This window comes from Mytilus californianus, unplaced genomic scaffold (assembly GCF_021869535.1).
Source record: "Mytilus californianus isolate M0D057914Y unplaced genomic scaffold, xbMytCali1.0.p SCAF_11, whole genome shotgun sequence".
Classification (NCBI taxonomy): domain Eukaryota; kingdom Metazoa; phylum Mollusca; class Bivalvia; order Mytilida; family Mytilidae; genus Mytilus; species Mytilus californianus.
This window is the reverse complement of record NW_026262593.1, coordinates 15,410,622-15,433,722: the sequence shown is the minus strand read 5'-3', so window position 1 is coordinate 15,433,722 and position 23,101 is coordinate 15,410,622. Positions and strand designations below refer to the sequence as shown.

Genomic DNA, 23,101 nt, shown 5'->3' with positions numbered 1-23,101 from the left:
CCAGAAAGTTAAATGTTATATTTTCTTTTTCTATCCTTTCACCAATGACGACTGTATGACACTTTATTTTTTCATAACTTGTGATTTGAATACTTGCCAATATCAAACATTAAACAGTTTGTTACCTGAGAAATTTGGTCCAATATTTGAAATTATCCGAAAGGTGAGGTTCGTTTTTAGTATTTATATAGATAAGAAATTATTTTATATTCAATATTGATGAAAAATGCGTAAGTATTGTCACAGTGGACTGAGCATACACCAGATATACGTTTATGGCAAAAATCAGACAGTGACTACTTTTGTACCACTTTTATTAACTGTAAATTCATATTTATTTCAATATATACAAGTCTTTCAACAAATTCGGAAAACAGATAAATCCATTCATAACCCAAATATAATACTTCAAGCTAAATAAAGACCAAGAACTGGAGGACTAATAAAAATTCGACAAAGCACTATAAAATTACGCCGTGAACTAATAATGCAAATAAGACAATTTATATTTGTAGTTCATTAATTTTGAAGTTTACTAGAGAACTATGTAAAAAGTGCGGAAAAGCCATAGATTTTGACGATAAAACTATCACATATATTGACCAATATAACTTTTACTGAATGAAATTCTATCGGGAAACTGTAAATTAGACTTTTTTAAATAATAATGATTACCATACCTATAAACATTTCTTCAGCTTTAAAACGTCCGCTAAGTAAGGCGGTTAAGCAGTAAATGAAATAAAAAAAACAAACATATATTGATAAGGCGAAACATTTATTTTCCCGCGTGCGTGCTATCATATCTTTATTCTAGCTGATGCAATCATGTGTGCAGTGACGTGTAACTGTAATTGTGCATTGACGTGTATTTGAAATGTCGTCAGTCTCAGTCAAACGTCATAATGAGTAAGATGAAACAGAAAGTGAAATGAATATAATAAATGAACTGATGAATGACAAATCAAACATTTTAACTATACATATTAGGGCAATGGTGACAGTATGTTATACATCGTATTTTTGTATATAATAAAACTGTATACGTTCTTATTTTTAGTTTACCTGACTCGATAAGACCAGTTTGATCTAACGTCCGTCGCCCGCCGTATATATGAAAAAAATTATCTTCTTAAATCAATAGACTGCAATGTCTGAAATCCACCGTCGTCAAGCCAACATAAACATAGGTACAAAAAATAATTTGTATGAAGAAAGTGCACTATTAATTGGAGAAAATGATTCATTTGAGATGTTCTTGTACTTACAATTTATGACCAGAACCAGTTTCGAACTTGTTTGCCTTTGAATAAAATAAGGAATAGAAAAATAACTTTAATCAAGTAGAACATTGATGACCTTCCTTAATGTGTGGCTATTAAAGAATCTAATGTTGTTCACAGATTGTTGATAGACATAATAAATGTATTCTAGGTTTACTACATCTAGACGTATGGTAAAATAGGTGTATGTTAAGGTGTAGATAAAATAAACAAATACATCAAAATCACTATTTTGTCAGAGTATGGCTACTTTTATATATGTAGGACTCTAAAGTGCGATGGGGACGCTAAAGTACGATGGTCACGCTGAAGTGCGATGGTCTGCGCTAAAGTGCGATGCCTCCATACGCTAAAGTCCGATGATCCGCTAAAGTATAGACGTAAGAAACGTAGCTGGATTATGACGTTAACAGTCGTTTATACAAACCAAAAATGTACATGCCGGAAGATAAATTAAGAATACTTGATTAACAACTTTTAAGCCAAATGTCCATGACTTAATTAATTTAAACCTAACCGTGCTTTGTCGGCTGAAGCAAATGTATTTTTTTCGGAAGAAGGACTTGTATCCTGCAGTCGATCATTTTACTATATAGATACAAAATAGTATACGCATAAGTATCCTGGATATATCCTGCTTCTATTGGAAGCGAACGGATACATTTAAATCATTGTTTACGCTGCAGTTTACTTTGCGGTCACCGTTTAAATATTGTCGATTTTATTGAAAAGTGACGTCAGTAAAATGAAGGTACATATTTTCAAGCGTAAATTATAAATTGTCGGCTTAAACATTAGTTTGTACATTGTAGGAAAATTTAACATGTATTTGTACTCGCTATGAAAAAGGAGAAAGCTCGGCGAACATCGCCTTTCTCTCGCATTTAAATAAATGTTACATATTCCGACAATGAACGAATTTTGTATTTGTAATTTACAATGACGACCGTAAGGAAGGTGTCCACATTAGTGATAGACTGTGTGAACGGCAAGCTACACAAATTATCCAAATATTCAATACGCCCGAATTGTTAAAATAAAATTGAGAATGGAAATGGGGAATATGTCAAAGAGACAACAACCCGACCAAAGAGCAGAAAACAGCCGAAGTCCACCAATGGGTCTTCAACACAGCGAGAAAATCCCGCACCCGGAGGCGGGCTTTAGCTGGCCCCTAAATAAAAATGTGTACTAGTTCAGTGAAAATGGACGTCATACTAAACTCCAAAATATATAAATGAACTAAAATTAAAAAGACAATTTAAAACATACAAGACTAACAAAGTCCAGAGGCTCCTGACTTGGAACAGGCGCAAAAATGCGGCGGGGTTAAACATGTTTTGTGAGATCTCAACCCTCCCCCTATACCTCTAGCCAATGTAGAATAAACAAACACACAGCAATACGCACAGTAAAACTCAGTTTAAAAGAAATTCATTATACAGGAAATATAGTATTTTGTGACACCTTAATTACCTTTTTAGCAATTATGACGTGGTTGGTCTTCTAAATTTAGAAACAATCACTTAAGCCTTGAATTATAAAGCCTATCGCATATGTTATACCTTAGCATACTAGCTTTTGCAAAAAGAATATTTTTAAAAATCCATGTACTTTAACGTTTTTTAAGCCCTCCAACCTTACCCTATTGGCCCATTGCACTTTAGCGTGATATACCATTTTACTTTAGCAAACAACCAACCATCACACTTTAGCGTGAGACACCATCGTACTTTAGCGTAGACCATCGCACTTTAGCGTGACCATCGCACTTTAGAGTACCATCGCACTTTAGAGTCCTACATATATGTTTTGAATTTAAAGGGGCATTAGCTATCAAATTCATCTTCACACCAATTTGACTCAAATTCTCATATTTGATTTATAACATACTAAAACGTATATAAAAATTACAAAAAGTCTAAAAGAAACAATTAACAATGCATGAACTCGATAATATATATCAATATTTCGTGTGTATTTTTGTCAAGACGTCATCTAATTAACCATCGAGATGACCTCCGAAGACTGCCGATGATCATATAACCCGTTCTAGGTCTGTTTGATTTCATATTGTAGGTTAAACAGTATGTTAACCGTTATTTTTACCTGTGTTAGAATCAATTTTTTCTGTGGATCAAATCAGACAACAAGATGATTCATCCTTATTTCACATTCAATGTTGACATTCCTTTCCTTTTAATAGCTGAATGCATGCGTAACCCATCTCCAGCTAAGGAGTTAAGTTAAAGGTCACATGAATACGGATTTAAAGAGGTCGAATTATTCATTTGCAAGTGAATAATTATTCAGCAAAGTTACTTATCTTATTTGACAAAATTGAACTAAATTGGCTGCTAAGAGCAAATTAGTATTTCACAATATCACTTTCATTAATGATTGAAAAAAAACAAAATTTTGTATATTTCGTAGCTTATGCCCCTTCCTGGTATCTATGATGAGTTTATTTAAGTGTGCGAATTGGTGGTATGACATCTAAATACTGTTAACCAAAACTTGGATTTTTCAAAATACTATGGATTTTAACACATGAAAAGATTACTTTAGCTGTATTTTACAAACCCTTTTGGAATTGTGGGTTCTGAATTCTCTTCAACTTCTTTTTTCATTTGGCCTTTTAAACTTTTTTCATCCGAGCGTCACTTCGTACAAACAACGCGAATCGGGCTTAAAAAATTCTAAGCCTAGTATCTAATATGAGTTTATTTTATACTTTCTTTAGAATTGAGTCATGGCCTCCAATGATAATGTAGAAATAGTTACAGAAACAGATAGATGTTTGCGTATCGTTGATCTTTTATCTAAGTGTGACTTTATAGCGTTGGATGCTGAGGGCATTAACTTGGGAAAAGATGGTCCTTTGACTCTGTTACAGGTCGGAACTGTGGACGACAAAGTTTATCTTTTTGATATTGCATCAAACGAAGATTTATTCGAGAATGGGAAGCTCAAAGATATTTTACAATCTAACAAGCCAACAAAGGTAAAAGAACAATCAAAACGTATTTCTTTTTCATTCTACATTTTTCTTATTACAGTATGTTTGCATAATTGTTAATTTTTATTATCAGTAATTATAATAAACCTGATAACTATTAATGTCCAATATGCTCCTCTGAATTGATTTGTTAATAACATTCGTTACTATTCATTATAAACAGTTGAAGTGGTTGATGACGTATACTGTATAAGGAGTTTAAAAGGAATCAGTGGTGTCCTGCACATGTACGTTTCGTGTAAAATAGACGTAAGCTTTCAAATTCATGCTCACGAAATGACCCAATTTCTCATATTGGATTTATAGTATACTTAAACGTATATCCAAATTTTAAAAAGTACAACAGAAAAGATAAACAATGCATGAACACGCTATAATGTATCATTATTATGTGCGTATTTTAGACCAGACGCCAAATTGTTATCCATTGAAATTACATCCGAACACTGCCGACGGTCAAGTTACCCGATATAAACATAAATATTAATATGAATAAACAGACATGGCCAATCGTACAATGGTATAGGTTAATAATATGTAATTCATCGTTTTACCTGTAAAAGAATTTGTTTTGGTGAGCTGTATTAGCCAACGAAATGGTTATTCCTGTTATCTTCCTTATTTCATTTTTCAATGTTGAAACTCCTTTCTTTTTAATGAAGAACATGCTTGACCACACGCTTAACACATGCTCAACCCATCTCCACTAAAGGTTAAATAAAAGGTTGGACAGATAAAGATTTAAATGAGTTGAACTATTGACTTGTTAAAATGCAAGCCAATAACACATCAGTGATGTGTAAGGCTATGTTGACGGAATTGGACTATTTGACTGTTAAAAGCAAAACATTATTTCTTCAATCTGCTTTTATAAATATTTGAAGCCAAAAAAATTTAAATTCTCGGTAGATTTTAAGTAATTTATATTTATATAGTAATACATTCAATGTTAAATGTGTATGAACGTGAGTTTATCAAAACATTAGTTTATCGAACCTTTTAGGGTGTTGTGTACTTCATTATTGATATGCAGATATATTGATCGATCGTTTCTATAAATTTATTGTTTACTATACTTTAAATTGGCGGAAATGCAAAGGATTTTTTACCCACTCATAGATAACATCAGCCGTTTTTGGAAAAAAAATACGTTTTTGGAATTAGGATTTTCAATGATCTCCAATTGGCTTTGGCCTTCAAACCTTATTGATTCGCACGACCCTGATGAGTCTCATGAAAACAAACCGCGCGTCTGGATTACAAAATTATCAGGCTGTTTCGGACGTCTTAAATGAGTTCTTATATACTCGGCAAAAAGTTAAGGTCCACTTCAATCAAGAAATACGCGATAATATAAAAGAAACAAACATGTTACCTTAGCAATAACAGTATCCGTCACATATTGTATTGTTCTTTCTTTGGTTTGTCTCAACATTATATTTACATATTTTGATGCTTATTGCAATTGTAAATCAAAACAACTTTAACCAGCAAACATTACTGTTACGGTATAAGTAATGTAAGGTATGTTTTTTTGCTAAAAACAATAATAATCTCGTAATTAAATGATCTATTATGTCGTCCACTAATGGTTTTAATTTTATTTTAGCATAATCATCATTAAATGACGGAATAACGTCATAATTTTGATATCTTAAGATATGACACTCTTTTTATATTTAGGTTATACACTCGTGCGCAGGTGACAGTGCTGCATTATACCACCAGTTTGGAATTAAGCTGAAAAATGTGTTCGACACACAGGTACGTATACAAAATCATTTAATGCATGATGAATTGTTTAACGTTTAGAAGTTGATATTACAGTCATGTTTGTTCTAAAACTAAAACTTTTCAAGAGTTTTTTTTTTGTTTTACTCTGCCGAAATTCGAATTTATAACATCGAAACAGTAGACCATCGAGACCACAGAAAACAACTTCATCTTGCGGTAATATAAGACAAGATGAAGCACTTGCAAATATGTATGAATTTTGTTTTAATTTTAAACTTTTATAGCTGACTATGTGGTATGGGCGTTGCTCATTGTTGAAGGCCATACGGAGACCTATAGTTGTTAATTTCTGTGTCATTGAGTCTCTTGTTGAGAGTTGTTTCATTGGCAATCATACAACATCTTTTTATTTTCATAAGACATCTGACATCTGACATGAATTTAACCACGACAAATATGGTGTTTCAAATATATTCCGTGGTGAATAAATAATTCATATCATCAGCAGTTTATTGATAATGTTTTTAGTATAAAGTTTACCATGTTTTGAGTTTTGTATGTCTTGCATAACAATAGTACACAGATTACACAACAGATAACTAAACCAAAGCAACGCATTTGAGTAAGCGAGTTAGCGATACATGTTTCTGGTAACATGTCATCAAAGATATCAGCCTTATAATTGTGTACGCCAGACACGCGTTTCGTTTACAAAAGACTAATCAGTGCTGCTCTAAATAAAGAAAGGAAATAAAGTAAGAATTTGAAGAGCATTGAGGACCAACAGTTCCTAAATATTTGCCAAATACAGCCAAGGTTATCTATTCCTGGGGTACAACATTCTTAGTAATTGATTTGTATTTCAGGTGGCTAATTGTATAATTGAGGAAAATAAAGGACGGAGATTACCTACTGCTTTGAAATTAAGCGATGTATGTCAAATGTACAGTGACAAAGCAAAACCACTAGATCAGAAAGACATATTCAAGGTTTGTATGCTTGGACAAACAAATAAGAAGTAAAAGAAAAAGCAATAAGAATATCAGGAAGAGAACAGACAAAACAAAATAGAATTTACGCAAAATACTGCCGAAATAATTAATTATGATCAAGATAATCAAGTTTATATTTTACATTTCACATATCAGATATCATTACCATCAAGTGCATTTCTGAATACTGTTCGACAAAATATATATAGTAATGTTAATGCCTTATTAAGGGTATTGAAATATGATATAAAAAAGGCCAAACTTAATCGCCAAAATATAAAATATAAAAAGTAGACGATGTGGTATGATTTTCAATGAGACAACTATCCACATGATTCAAAAGGACGTAGATCTAAGCATTTATATGTCACCGCATGGCCTTTAAAATGAGCTAAATCCATGTCGTTTATACAGCTACAAAAGACCCCTAGAAAACAAAACGTAAATCAAGTAAAACACGAAATCCAACGTCTTTTTTATGACAAAATGATAAACTAAAAACAAATATTTAAGAAAACAGCCAATGACAAACCCTTAATTACAGGATCCTGACTTGGAACAGACCTATGTCCAACATTCGCATAATCTGAAGAGACAGTGATGTAACATTGGAGCCATTGTCAAACTGAGATGAAAATGGCTTCACCCATCAGCAATACATCTAACATCTAACATAACGACAAAAGACACACAATACCGAAATAAGATTTTTTGCAGTTACTTAATATATATGATAAAGACATTTTGTTTGATTGATAATAATGTGTTTATATAGAAATGTTGTAGTGATTATTAATCCGGCGAGGATTTAAAAAAATGCACCTGCATATGCAAACATTTTTTTCAGTAATATCTGCAGAAATAAAGACTGTACATTCTCTTTTTATGGTACAGTGTTATCTACTCATATGATATAACCTTGATTTATAGGTTATCGTGTGTTGTGATTTTGAAACCTGATTTTACAATTTCTTACCGTAATGTTTATGGGAATGTCTGTTACGATTGTGTATAAGTCTGATTAATACTTAAAAGTACTTAAATATGAGACATCTTTCTTCTATTGTTAAAAATGAAGTGACCCGAAATCAAATCTAGACATTTCAAACAAAATAAATTAAGCAATTGAAATGAATTTTAGGTATTACTTAATCTAATAGAAAATTGATCTGCAGCAGAAAAAAATGACATAAATCAACGATAACACCTCAAAGTCCCTAAATTCTGAAACAACCAATCTTTAAACTGAATTTGTATAAATTTTGTCTCAACATTCTGAAAAATATACATTTTCAAAATTTGTCTTAACACTGTCTTCATATTTCTATATTAGATCCTTAGATATCAGTACCTGTAATTATGATAACTGTGCTCTATTCCCGATTTTGACAATTTTACTATGAGTGAATTCTCAATGCAGCTGATCCATGCATAACAAAATACACTTACCCCTGTCGACGTTACCGGTCGCGCTCCTTTTAGAGTTTAATCGATTCCCTCAGTTTTTTGGTTTGTCTCTTCTCTGTCGATTTGAACATTGGTTGATTACAGTCTCCTTAATTTCTCATTTACATTCTCTGTACCAAAACATGCAAAGTTTGGTAAAGAACTGTTTTCTTCCGTATTCTTTTCATTGGTGCATTGTACATACAATTTTTAATGAATATTTTATATAACACATTCTTATGATCAACACAGTTCATTAGATAAACAACGTATGTGTAACATATGAACAGCCAATAATAAGAAAACAGTTTTACACATTACATGTAATCTTATGGCTTTTAATGTCACTGATATTATATTTTAATAAGATTGAGTCTTCTTTCAAGTACTTTATTTTATCCGAATGCTTTTTGGCTATGTCTTCTCAAATATATTTTAACATTTGTTTAAATAAACGATTTTGTGAAACGACACATAAGGAAAAAGAACCGCTAATAATTTACAGATTAGGCAGATCTTAAAGTCATATGAAATGAGTTTCAAACAATTGTAATGTTAAGAAAATTATTGAATTATTATGCATGCATTTAGTTAAAACTTCTACATTACAGTTATTTGAACCTGCATTATTTGATAAACAAATTTAACTGTGCTCGTAACGTTTTTTTCTGTACAGAAATAAATAGAATAATTAAAATAGCATCATAAGATCAAATGCATATACATGATATATGAGGTGTTATTGTGAAACTACTTAATAATATAAACGGTTATGCTTTGCATGCAATGGGTGGAAGAGACATGCATTATCATTTAAGTTAAAAGACTAATTAAAAAGAAGTATTATAATCTTTCATTGGGCAAATTCTATACTAACTTCATCAAAACGATATTAAATCATATTTTGTGTAGTAAATTTATGATTCATGATACATTTGAAATTTATATTTAAATACGCTGTTGGAGATTCACCATTAAACGTATGTTTAGTTAAAAAATCATGTACGTTTTTACATTTGTATATATCATATTAAAAATGAGATAGTTTAAAAAATTGTTTATATAGTTTGTTTTTAATAAATTGCTTTATTATAAAATCATTTGTATCAAAAAGAAGGCGAAAAAATTGTTTCAAATGAAAAATAATAAAAAAAAATGAATAAAACGTAGATTTAAGGATGTTCGCTCCTTTTTTTTCAAAATAACAAGCGTTTTAAAAGAGTATTATAAATTGATGGAATATAAATAAAAGAACTTATTAATTAGAAAAATTGAAAGGTTCGTGTCCTTGTTTCTGAGATACAATCAACTGTAAATTTGGCGGGGAATGATTCTCTCTAGATTTTTTATACATTTAACATTGACACCTTTTTTCTTTCAAAAAACAATGAAAAAATAACAAAGATTTCATAAGATTTTCAAAAATGGAGTTTTAAACTATATATTATAAAATAATGAAAAGAAAAGTAGGGGTTAGCGGACAAATTTTTTATTGGCACTACATGGATAAAATTAGAGGATTCCGAAAATCTGACAAAAAGTCAAAAACAACATCCTTAAAGTAAAATCTTTTTCCTGTATGCTGTTGAACAAACCGGTTGTGTCATATTAAAGCTGCAAAATGTTATTCGCAACCTGTTTCCACTTAGACGATAGGTCGTTAAAACTTAGTTTCATGATACCAAATTGATGATAGATTTATTTCAATATATCAACTAACACAGCATAGTAAAATATCGAAAACAAAATGTATTCAATATACATTTTTGACACAGTATAAAAAATATCTAGACAAGTTCATGATATTAAACATTTGTTAAGACAATTTAAGAGTGTTTAGAATTTGTTGAGATAAAAGTTCAGACTGATAAGAATATGTTAGGACAAAATCAGAATGTTAAGCATCTATTAAAACAAATTCAGATTGTTAAGAATTTTTTTAAGATAAGTTAAAAATGTTTAGAATTTGTTCATAAAATCAGAATGTTAAGAATATATGTAGACCAAATCTGACATTATTGATACTTTTCAGAATGTTAGGATAAGACACAATTTAGACATAATTTAACAAAAATTGGCCTCTGCAGAATCTAGAGAATTTATGATGTGAACGATCAGTGCAGCGTCTCGGACTAGATCGAAAATCAATGCTCATCAACTATTTTTGAAAGAGTTATGCCCCTTAGAAAAATTAGGTGTATGAAAAAATAGCATTGCAACTCTCAGGCCTACATTTCTTTAATTATTGTAGTCAAATTATATTTTATATCAAAGATTTTATGTCAGCAATGTCTAGGACAAACTTGATAATAAATGACAATCAAATCTTTCTAAAAGAGTTATATCCCTTATATGAATAATTGTATTATATTTAGCGCTAGATATTTATAATAAGTTTTAAAGAAAACAATGCTTTTTTTTCAATTACTGTCTTTTTATAGATAAAATATGTACAATGAGGGGGACATTGGAACTTTGTTCTTGTATTAGATATCTTTAGTCATCATCAGAAAGATAAAAGGAAATTGGAAAAAATAACCGTGGAACAAATTACATATTAGGTTATCAAAAACAATAATGCAAAGATAACAGACAACACCATGGCAAAAAGAAACGAAAAGTCCACAAAACAGCAACAAAAACCTAAAAAAAAAACGATTAATGCAAGTGTTTTGGAAGTGTATGGAGTTCTTGTTCGACTTGTAGCACCTGTCGAGCACAGATGGTGTTCCTTCGGTGATCAGTCAAATTAATGAAGTGCAATAGAGGTTGAGGTTCAATTGCTACGTGATTTGTGATATTTGATTTTATTATACTTCGCTTTAAAATACCAGATTTGCATATGGAAAAAAAGTATAACAAAACTACCAAACTCCAAGGTTATACATTCAAAAAAGGGAAGTCTATAAAATCTGACAAAATCAAACGTTATCAACCAACTTGTGAAGAACAACTGTCATATTCCTGACTTGGTACAAGCTTTTTCTGAAGGCATCACTTCATATAAAAAACTTGTGCGTAAGCTTGCTTAAAAAGATCTACTGGTATTTTTTATTGAAAAAACCCTGGGAAATCATTTTCAGTAGGCAATGTATCTAACTTCTGAAACATAGGTCTGATTCGTTGACTGGGTTTGACTACATAAAGAATAAAAAAAAATTGCCAATCGTATTAAAAATAGATATTCTTACGACCATTTCTTACAGAGACAGTATTTTAAGTGATTTAGCTAAACTGAACATGAAAGTCATCAAAATACATGTTCATGTATTCAGATGTGGTATGACATATTTAACGGAGTTCTAGATAAACATGCACCTATTGTTATTAATAGAGTTAAAAGAGACAGACAACTTAAATGGTTCACAACTGAAACTATATATACCAGGAAAATGTGAGGGAATTACCATAAACTAGAAATGTAGTCCGAGTTTACATTTTGGCGAAAGAGGATCAAACACATGATTAATGAATCTAAGAGAAATATTTATTCAAAGATGGTAAACAATTCAAAAGCATCAAAAGATTTGTGGAAATGTATCTACAGTCTAAACCCGTACCTGCAAGAAAAACCATATGAGCTTCTAAATGAAGATGGTGTTAGAACCAAAAATGTCAATGAAATCTGTAATGTTTTTAATAAATTGTTTACATCATGTGTTGAAAACCTAGGAACTGATAGATCTGTTAGCAATAATCATAATTATGCAAAATTAACTTAAATATGTTTACAAAAGAAATTTTCTAATTTGAAACAAGTAAAATTCTCAATTCCGCTAGTCACAAAAAATAATCTATCTAGCGAAATTATCAAACTTGACATTAATAAATCCTCTGAATCTGATAACATAGGACAAAAAAAAATGAAAATAAGTGCTCCTTTCATAGCTTCATCTAAAACTTTCATTTTTAACAGAATAATAGATACACTGGTCAGGTACTTTGCCCACTTTTCTAAAGAATGCAAGACTAATCCCCGTTTTTAGAGCTGAGGACAAATTCATGGCAACAATTTACAGAACAATTTATGTACTTCCTGTTTCATCAAAACTTTTAGTAAGGCATGTTTCAAAATATTTGTATGACTATTTAAAAAGACTGAATCTTTTGCACCCAGCACAGTTAGGGTTTAGACAAACTCACTCTTGTCACACTGTCCTTATCAATATCATAGATAAATGGGTGCGGGACATGAATGATGAAAACAGCAACTTAGCAGACCTATTAAATTTCAAGAAAGCTTTCGATGTAACAGTTAATGATATTCTCTATAAAAACTTGAAATTTTTGGATTTGATAATGCTGCTGAATCTTTTTTCAAATCCTTTTTGAATGAAAGAACTCAACAAGTACAAATTGGTAATGCTCATTCTAAAAACCTTTATATTAAGTATGGTGTCCCAAAAGGCTCCATATTAGGGCCTCGTCTGTTTATTTTATACATAAATGACCTTCCTATCTATATGAAAAATGGTTGCACTGACTTATAAACTAATGATACACTTTTCCATCTTTCTAGAAATTGTTATCAAACTATGCAGTCAAAGGTAAAAGAAGAGTTGCGTTGCGTTGAGAAATGGTGCAATGATAACAATATGCTTACAAATAAAAATAAAGCAAAATATATGATTATTAGAACAAAGCAAAAGGCAATTCCACACTACAGTGGGAGATGCTTAACTATTAACAATCAAATTATACAACCTTCCACAAATGAAAGTCTCTTAGTTGTTAAAATTGACCTTTCTTGCACTTGGACAAACCAAATTGATTTGATCTGCTCAAATCTGTCATCGAGGCTATATCTACTATTAAAGATTAAAAAATTTCTTAGTCTAAACTCCAGTAGATATTATTATGATGGTTAAAATTTTAGGAAGAAAGAAAAGAAGTTAGCAGTATCCTTTAACTTCCCATTGCGCTTTAAAGATGATGTTCTCTCACAAAATAGTTCAAAATTTGGTGACTACGATGAACGCATCGAACTTGAGATAAAGGATACAACAGCTACAGTTAAGTCTGCCTCATATCTTGACTTACATCTAGATATTGACAATGAGAGTCGGTTGAAAAAAGCAACTTTTACGACAAAATAGATGATTTCAGCTTCCCAATTGTGAGGTTTTCTATGTAGCAACATTCCAGTAGCACCTGCATACGGACTATATATCTCCCAGTTGATACAATATTCCAGGGCTTGTATTTCCTATCATTAATTTCTTGATAGAAGTTTGCTGCTCACAAGGAAGCTATTAAACCAAGAGTTCCAAGTGTTGAAATTAAAATCGTTCCTTCGTAAATTTTACAGACGCCATCACGAATTGGTAGACCGTTATGGAATATTCGTTTCACAGATGACGACGGATATGTTCCAATTGTCGTAACTACAATCCCCTTTTTCCCGAATGTGACCTACCGAATTAGACTTATTACCGGGTTTGTACGAACATGAGCAACACGACTGGCGCCACATGTGGAAAAGGATCTGTAGAATAATACTAGTTACAGACCCTTTCGCTCCTTCTGAATCCTTATTGAAACACTTTAAAAAGTAGATGAGAGTTGAACAGGGAATAAAAAAATCACAAGTGTATGATGAAATGTAAGTGCATCAAAAAAGATGCCCCGTCATATCTTACTAGCAAGTTTTTATTATGTTTCAGACAGTATCCATACCCTTGAGAAATGCTGTTCAAGGAAATCTCATACTCCCTAAACAAAAAATCAAATGGTTCAGGAAATCGAATATGTATTCTGGACAATCTTTGTGAAACAATTTGCCTGTATCATTTCTCGAAGTATAACATATGTTAAGTCTTTCAAAAACAAATTAACAGATCATTTATTGAAATCAACAAATTGAAAAAAATATAAAATATTAATTACTTGATCATGTTTTTTTTCTAAACATTTTATGCAGTTTTATTGAACATTGATCATTGTACTTTTCTACTAATGTATGTCATGTATATGTTTATATTGTCGATTTTCAACGATTTTTTATTTATACTTTTCTATAATGTGTAGCCTCAGGGAAGATTAGTTATATAGCTAACTGTGAAACCCTCTTAAAATAAAGTATAGTTGTTGTTGTTTGTATACGTATATGCTATGTCACTTTTGGTTATACCAGGTCTTCAACGTTTCTATTAAGTTTTGGATATTCGAAAAATGTAGTTTCGATCAACACTAAGGTCACACTATTGTCGAAATACGCATCTAGGGCAGTACAATTGGTATGGTAGATTGCATTATATTTAGTACTACTTCCCATCAGTTAAGACAGTTTTAATGATTGATGAAAAAAGATTTAAAAAGTGCTCTTTCTATATTTTAGGTGAAATTGAAGAAGGAAGATGGAGAATTGTGGGCTAGGAGACCTCTAACAGCTGAGATGATTGAATACGCTAGTAATGACGTCACAGCCTTAATACCTACAGTGTATCTTAATCAGAAAAGGTGGTCACATGGTTTTTAATTATTTTTTTTTTTAATAAAATGATATATATGTTAATGGTATAATTTCCCTGCCGTCCATTTGCCACCATCAAAGCTTACTTTGCAGTTATTATAATTGATGGTAAATACAAGCTTCCAATAAGTGCATTGAATTGCTAATCATGTTCGACTTAGATTAATGACCACTATAAAATAAACATCCTTTTGTCAAATAGAATGCAAATTTTGTTGCCTAATTATTTCGGATATAGATCCCAATATTCATTCCGCAAATGTATGATTGTATTTGATTTTACTAGCTTTCTTTTGTTTTTATTTGATTTTCGACATTTTAATTGTATATTTTCGGCAATCAAAAGCAAGAATATTTAAGATAATCCTAATCTTTACTTTGTAAGAATTACATTATAACATCATGTATTTTGTTCATCCTCTTCTATAATGTTTTCGCTGTCCGAAGGTTTTGTTTGTTTCATTACTTAATATTTTGTCTTTCCTTTTCAGAAACAAACAACAACGACAAATATTTTCGTGTTTATATTGTACTGTTAATAATATTTCTTTTGCATTTGAAATCGTGTATGGCTAGTATTCTAAGGCATCAAGTGTAATCGCTACAAGATAAAAATATCACTTTATGAATTGCGTCCGCAGCGCTTTCTGGAATAGAAAGTCCTTTATCAGTAACGCAGTAACCGAAATATAAAAGTACCTGACTACGTAAAAAGATTAATGACTAAAAGATACCTAAATGGACAGCAAACACAAGATATGGTAAACTTTGCCCGAATGAGATCAAACCCCTTTTTAACGCAATATATTTTCTATTTTTTTTAGAATCCTGGAAGAGAACAAATTGTTAACTAATTATAAGGAGAGAGTTCAAGATGAGATCAACTACCATATAGATGAAGCTGCGTCACAAAGAAGGCGAACAAGGGTTGATGGAATAGTGGAATCTGTCTTAAAAGACATTGAAAAAAAATATGAAAAAGATAAAAGGTTCCAAGACATAACGGATGAGGATGAAATAAAAGCAATACAGAATGCCAGATATGTTCCAGAAGTCATGTCTCCATTTATCAGTCAACTGAAGAGAGAATCGATCAAGACACGACTGAAAGAATTAAGTGATCAACTGTCTACAGAAGGCAAAGGTTTTCTTCCGAAAGGGCAATCATATGGATATCTATGGGCTTATCAGCATCTTCCAGATAAAGATATACAGGAAGAAGCAAAACGTCTTAAGAAAGCCTTAGAAACAATATTTCTAGCTGACATGGTTCACAAATACCGCAGGACTACACAAATTTACGTTCTTACGCAATATGAGAAGGATGCATTGCGGAATATTCGACCAAGGAGCAAAAATGACAAAAACATCGATCCCGTACATTTATCCCTTTATTGGCAAATGCTTGAAGCGGACATAGATTTTGAAATTAAACGATTAGACATTAGCGGGAGGAGCTATAAAATACCAGAGGGTAAATATAAAAGGCTTAAGTATAATTGCAGTAACAATGTACCGGATAGAATACAAACGAAAGCAAAAAGACACATCGTTAATTTGGACAAAACGTTCGGAAAGGGGAAATATTCAGCTTGATATAAACGCTGTTTCACATTTAAGGCTTAAGTGATATCATGACAGGAAAATGCAATATTAAGTAGTACATGTAGTAATATTTATATAATTCTTAGAAGTGACACAAGAACAGTCCTCAAATATTTCGAATATTATTCATATATGTATCAAATAACGAAATGAATAAAATTTTGAATGAATGAATGGACAGAGTTATGTATTAATAAAAATTTGTAAATGAATAGATCACTAAAAAGTAAAATAAAAAAATACTCCAAGGAAAATTCAAAATGGAAAGTCCCTTATCGAATGGCAAAATCAAAAGTTCAAACACATCAAAAGAATGAAAAACAACTGTCATATTCCTGACTTGGTACAGGCATTTCCTTATGTGGAAAATGGTTGATTAAACCTGGTTTTACAGCTAGCTAAACCTCTCACTTGTATGATAGTCGCATAAAATTCCATTTAATTGACAACAATGTGTGAACAAAACAAACAGATATAATAGAAAAAAATGTCAAAAATAGGGGTACAGCAGTCAACATTTTGTTATAATCATAATCACTATAAAAACAAACATATATGTCAACAAGGAAAAACAAAATGGCATATAGACAAAGCACTTAAGCAAAAATGAAAAACAAGAGTACAAAAAATGACCATAGCACAATAACACAATGGCGGGATGTATAGGTACCGAGCCACTCCAAAAGGATATTACCACAAATTGACTAAACAGTTAAGGTTAATATTTTACAATGACTATTATGTATTATTTGTGAAGTTGATAAGGAATATTTTTCAACAAGGTTTTGGTATTCTTATAAAGGCATGTATATGGTAGGTAGGAAATTTAGGCAATAATGAGATTTTCGTTTTTTTTTCAATTTTAAATTAATAAAAATGACCAAAAGAAGCCCCGAAAGAAGCTTCACAATAAATCTTTCCACTAATGTGTAGGAAACATTCAGCATTATCCTTTACCGTCATAATTTTTATATATATTTTTTCGGTCTTCGTAATGTATCTATGTTGACTTATTACTAAATCAGTAAGGATTAGATACAAATAACGATATATTTTTACTTCAAATTATTATGTATGAAAAGCACTGAAACCCAATACTCTTTTAATTACAAAAAAGCAAAAAAGAAATAATGTGAAAGTGAGGCGAAAGATATTGCTGTTCGGTGTGAGCCAAGGCCGTACTTTGACTGACCTATGATTGTTAACTTTTTATACATTGTGACCTGGATGGAGAGTTGTCTCATTGGCACTCATACCACATCTTCTTACTTATATTGACAATGCCAAGATAAAAAATATAAACGATCAAAAGACAAGCAAAAGTATAAAAAACAACATAGAAACCAAAAGGTTAAGCAACACAGGTACCCCGGAAGGGTAAGCAGATACTGCTTCACATGTGGAATTTATCGTGTTACTCCTATAAAATACGTTAATAAATTATATCAAGTGATTAGACATCACCCAATAGCGGATGTATAATTGACTCTTATCTGACTCTAAGACATCACCATTTTCTAAAGCATCGGTTATGTAAAATTTTCTAACCCTGAAACTTGACTGAAATTTTAAAAATTAAAAAAACATTTTTTTAAAGCCAAAGGATAGACGAAACTGTTACCGGTATAAACAACACAAACATTAATCAAATTAAAAAGCACAAATAACAACACTTATAACTAAAGCAAGAACAATACGAACCCCTTTAAAATAAAACTTAGGGTGATCCCAGGTGTCCCGGAATTTTTATATTCGATTTCAACCATAATGCTACCGAAATTCAACAATCGTTGCGATATGTCAGATCTTTACTGTTTACATAAAGATCATTCACGGCTTTGATCTCATTCTCTAGATGATGCCCCATAGCCAATGGATATAAGTAGTGATCATTAGCCAATAAATGGTTAGTGGATTCATTAAAATCGGTCATAAAATGATTGCAATCTAGTCAAGTTTTGCCTTGTGGAGGTGGAGAGAAATGACAAAAAAATGACATGTCATAATAAGATTGAGCAAAAAGATCAGGATTAATTCATGAGCCTTGGAGCAGCCCAAAAAGACATACTTGGTTAATGTAACAAAAAATCGGATCCAGCACCCATCCATTTTGTCGTCCATGACAAGCCAAAATCTGACAGAAAGTCAACATATGAGCGTGGTTGCATGTCGCAATGATCTTAACTCGAATGGTTTATAATAGTGGTCGTGTGTAAAGGGGCAAAGGATTAAGTATTTGCACACATGAAGTATCAATTGTTTTGGAAACAATCGTTAATGAAATTAATAAGTATTCAGTTCCAATTTTTTAACTGGCAAACAACAACAAACAAATGAATTTAACTCTTTTTATGGCCTCATTGTGAATACTTTTAAAACATCGTAGCATTTGGAAATCAAGGGTACAATTAATGGCCGTGAGTTTTTTTTTACAGTCAATAGCATGACCTACAATGAGATAGGCCTTTCTAATGACATATTTTCCAGTCTGATAAAAGTTGTCCGATCTGTAATTCTACCAATTGTGTCCTTTCCCCAATTTTGATATTTTAACTGAGTGTCAAATAGAAATTCCTTAAAAATATTAGTTTCAAATGGAAGAATTATTCTGTAATATCAATTCCTCTGGAACGATATTTCAGTATTTGTTCATAACGGAATAAAGATTAACGAATATTTGTTCTAACAGGAACAGATATTATGGCATGATTTATAACAAATTTTCCAGTGGAACTGTTATGCGTAACAAATATAAGTTTACAATGTAATTCGCATGGCAGATGATGCATATAAAGCAGGAGACACGTTGATGTCTTACGCAGAATAAAAACTATCCGAATTTCTTTTAAAATTACCGATACATTATTGAATAATACGAGGCGGCGAGTAGTCATTACATTGTATCATCACCACATTCTTTATATGTTTCTCCCAAACACGGAAGTTTATTCAATGAATGAAATTTCATTGGCTGCTGTACTGAAAGTAGAATGAAGTGTTGTTAGATATTTATATGCGAAGTGTGGACACAGGATATGTTTTTAAAACAGTTGTTGTTTTTATCATTTTTCGTGTAGTGTTTTTTTCTGGCTTTAATGTACTTTTCCTGTTACCATGATAATTTAATATCTTTCTTAGACTTATGATTGTTGATTGCCTCTGTGGTAACTTCTTCATTTTCATTAACCAAGAGCTCAATATAAGCATCATTGTACATCAATTAAAACGTTTTGTTCACACGGAATAAGAATTATACATATATACATATAAGTCACCCTTTTAATTCAAAATCATTTTGAACATGGACCTCTTGTAAATAAAATCAAATAATTTAAACTTTTGAATCGAAGATTTTCAGAATAGATTTCATTAACAATTTCTTCATCCGTGAGTTTGCGCAGTTTTCTTTGTCTCTGTCTTACATTTTATATATAATTTTTTTTCCATAATAGCAGATTATAAAGTGTTACGAATCCTCGGATTTAATGATGCTTTTTAAAGATGTAAAATATTGTCTGTTATTTTTCAATCTCATATGCCAAAACTAATTAAAGATCTTATCCTATTCCGATTAACGCATTGCCATTCAATATAGTTTCTAATTTGCATCGGGAATTTATTAAAAAGCTTTTTAAAAAAAATTCAACGCACATATACCTTTACAAATCATCATATAATTATAAATATTTTCATTTTCTTGGTAATGTTAGAAAATACACAGGTTAGGCTTACCCACTATTGCTACCAAAGACATAGAAATTTACTAAGTATCAATTTGCATAACATGTTGTTACGAAATCAAGCGGTCCTACACCGTCATATAGATTGCTATACTTAAGAAAAAAATTTAAAAGAAAAACAAAATAGCGTAGAAATGACAAATTAAATAAGTGCTTCAAACAAAATGTCCGGAATTCGTGTGTTGAAAAAAGCATTTTAGTATATTCCAGTCTATATTTTAGCAAATTAAAGTTTATCACCAGAAATATCAGACGGAGTCCTCGAAGAATGATAATATAAATATAATTTCCACCAAGCCATCAATCTGTTTGAAGGTAGTTTTTTTTTAAATTAGAAAAACATATTAAAGATCAAAGATCAAATCTTTGCTTCTGCTTTAATGAAGTGCTTTGTACAGTTTTTACCTTTTCCTGGTTGAAATTATATATACTTTGATGATTTTCCTTGATTAAATTAAATTTTTTGATAAAATGTTTCAGAGAACAAACCGACATCAGACAGGCATATAGTTTTACAAATAATAAAATAACCATAATAGTAAACACATTTAAATAAAGTTTTTGATTGGTAATATTAGAAGGGATACATGTTATGCAGCACAATAATAGCTCTCTAATATATTATCACGATCACAATAATGTTTTGCGTCAGGAACGTTTAAACACAAAAATGTTAAAGATAAGGATGTATGAATAATTGAATACTTGAGGATCTAACATAAAAAGGCAAATCCACCTCAGCTCAACTTTACCTTTTACATGAGAAAAGAAGATACTTAAGAAAAATGTGATTTCAACGCCAATCTTTTACAGTTATATCATACCTGAGTATACACGATTCGAGTTGTGTTTTAATCCTTCGTTTTGCATAAGATATCGTTACATTGTTTTTTTAAAGTTGCTTTTAACTACAAGGTCGATGACACTGCTGGTGGAGGAAGTATCACCAGCCCAGTAGTCACTCCTGTTTTGACTTGAATTATCATTGATATGGTCATAATTATAAATTAACTGGTTTTTTTTCGAAATACAAAGGATTTCTTACTTCGACAATATATTAACGGGGCTGTCTTTGGCACAAACTTTCGGAACTTTTTTTATTCGAGTCTCACTAATGAGTTTTTCTTTGTTGATACATCGAACAATACCAGACATTGAGAAACAACGATTTTAGTGTTTTGAATAACATCTTGCTCTTTTACAAAAGTGAAAATGAAAAAAAAAAGAATTATAAAAGCATCATCAAATCGTTCAATAAAAAGCACCCAAATGACAAAAAACCCTGTCCTGCAAACAGGTAGAACAGGCAAACTTAGCATATTTCATTTAACTGTAACTGTCAAAATAGTTAAAACTATATTATTTCGAAAAACAAACAGATAAAAAATTACAGATGGATGCAATTCGTATAAAAATCACCAGGTCCACGATATACAGTTATAGTACAATCTGCACGATATACAATTATAGTACAATCTGTATGTAAAGTCAACACAATTCTAAACGTTTTTTTTGTTGTTGTTGGCAGCTTTACATTAATTTGAGTGAAGTATTCACAGATGTTTGCAAGAGTTGCCAGAGAAACTCTAAACGGCGTTGTTGATCTTACAGTGCGTGGGAAATATGTTTTCATTGGAACAAACTTATACATACTGATACGTATTATCTGTTTTGGTTTCCTTATGATGTGTTGTGCAATGTGTTTACGTAGGTAAATAGCAAATTTCTAGCGTCGAAATCATCTATATCATTATATTAAGGTTACTGTAGTATATACTGTATATGGGGAAATGTTCGCGTGCACGTGTGTATAGTTTTCGCTGTTTTCGCTGCAAAATTTACCCTACGCGAACATTTCACTTTTCATTTTAATGCATTCAATTACTGCCACGAAACACAAACTATGAACATAACGTATATTTGGTGACCCACGCAAGATCCAAACGCAAACGAAATCCGACGCGAAAATATAGGGTATATATGAGATCCAACTATTCGCTGAAGTGTGGGTTAATGACGCAGAGGCCAGGACACAATCCATATATTTGACAATAGCAGACAAGAATCCAGCAGGATGCATTCTTGGTAGTGAAATAAATGCTCATAGATAAGCTTTCTAACACAGCAAGAATTTTGGATATGCTAATCATATGATATTCAAAACCGTGACAACTACCAAAGATTATGATACACCTAATTTATTCCAAGTTCAATTCGCTTATAACGATTAAAATGCCATCAATATAAGCAATATTTTCCACAAACAATCTGTACAGAAAACAATACCTGATTACCTCAAAGATAGAATTACATTGGAAGATACCAATACCTTGTTGATAAATATTCCGTATCAACTTCCCAAATAATACACGATGGTCTTGAAGTATAGATTCTAGGCACTGACGTTGTTTTTTTATCTTAATAACGTGTAATAGTGTTCGTTTTGTTTGTCTTGGTATATTTTTTACCTTTACTGCTTAGTCCAATTTGGGTAATATACTTTTGACGTGGCTAGGTATTTATACATCCCACCATTGTGTTATTGAGCCATGGTCATTTTTGAACTCTTGTCTTTTTGATTATGTACTTCGTCTATAGAGTGTCTATATGTCATTTTGTTTTCTTTGTTTTATAGTGATTAAGATTATAACACAATGTTGACTGCTGTACCCCAATTTTTGACATCTTACCTATGATGTCTTTATCTTTTGCTCACACATTGTTATTAATATAATGTAATTTTATATCACTGTCATACAAGTGATAGATTTAAACAGGTCTAATCTACCATTTTTTACATCAGGAAATGC

General features: G+C 31.3%; 1 protein-coding gene across 1 annotated transcript in view; it reads left to right on the top strand.

Annotated features, from left to right (window-relative positions):
* Positions 1-16,646, top strand: part of LOC127719646 (piRNA biogenesis protein EXD1-like) — a 154,825-nt gene extending 138,179 nt beyond the window's left edge. The window contains exons 3-6 of the mRNA XM_052225870.1: positions 6,005-6,066; positions 6,903-7,025; positions 14,812-14,933; positions 15,771-16,646. Of these exons, the coding sequence (XP_052081830.1) occupies positions 6,005-6,066; positions 6,903-7,025; positions 14,812-14,933; positions 15,771-16,542 (1,079 nt within the window). The 3' untranslated portion in view covers positions 16,543-16,646. The remainder of the gene's footprint in view (positions 1-6,004; positions 6,067-6,902; positions 7,026-14,811; positions 14,934-15,770) is intronic.
* The last annotated feature ends 6,455 nt before the right edge of the window (positions 16,647-23,101 follow it).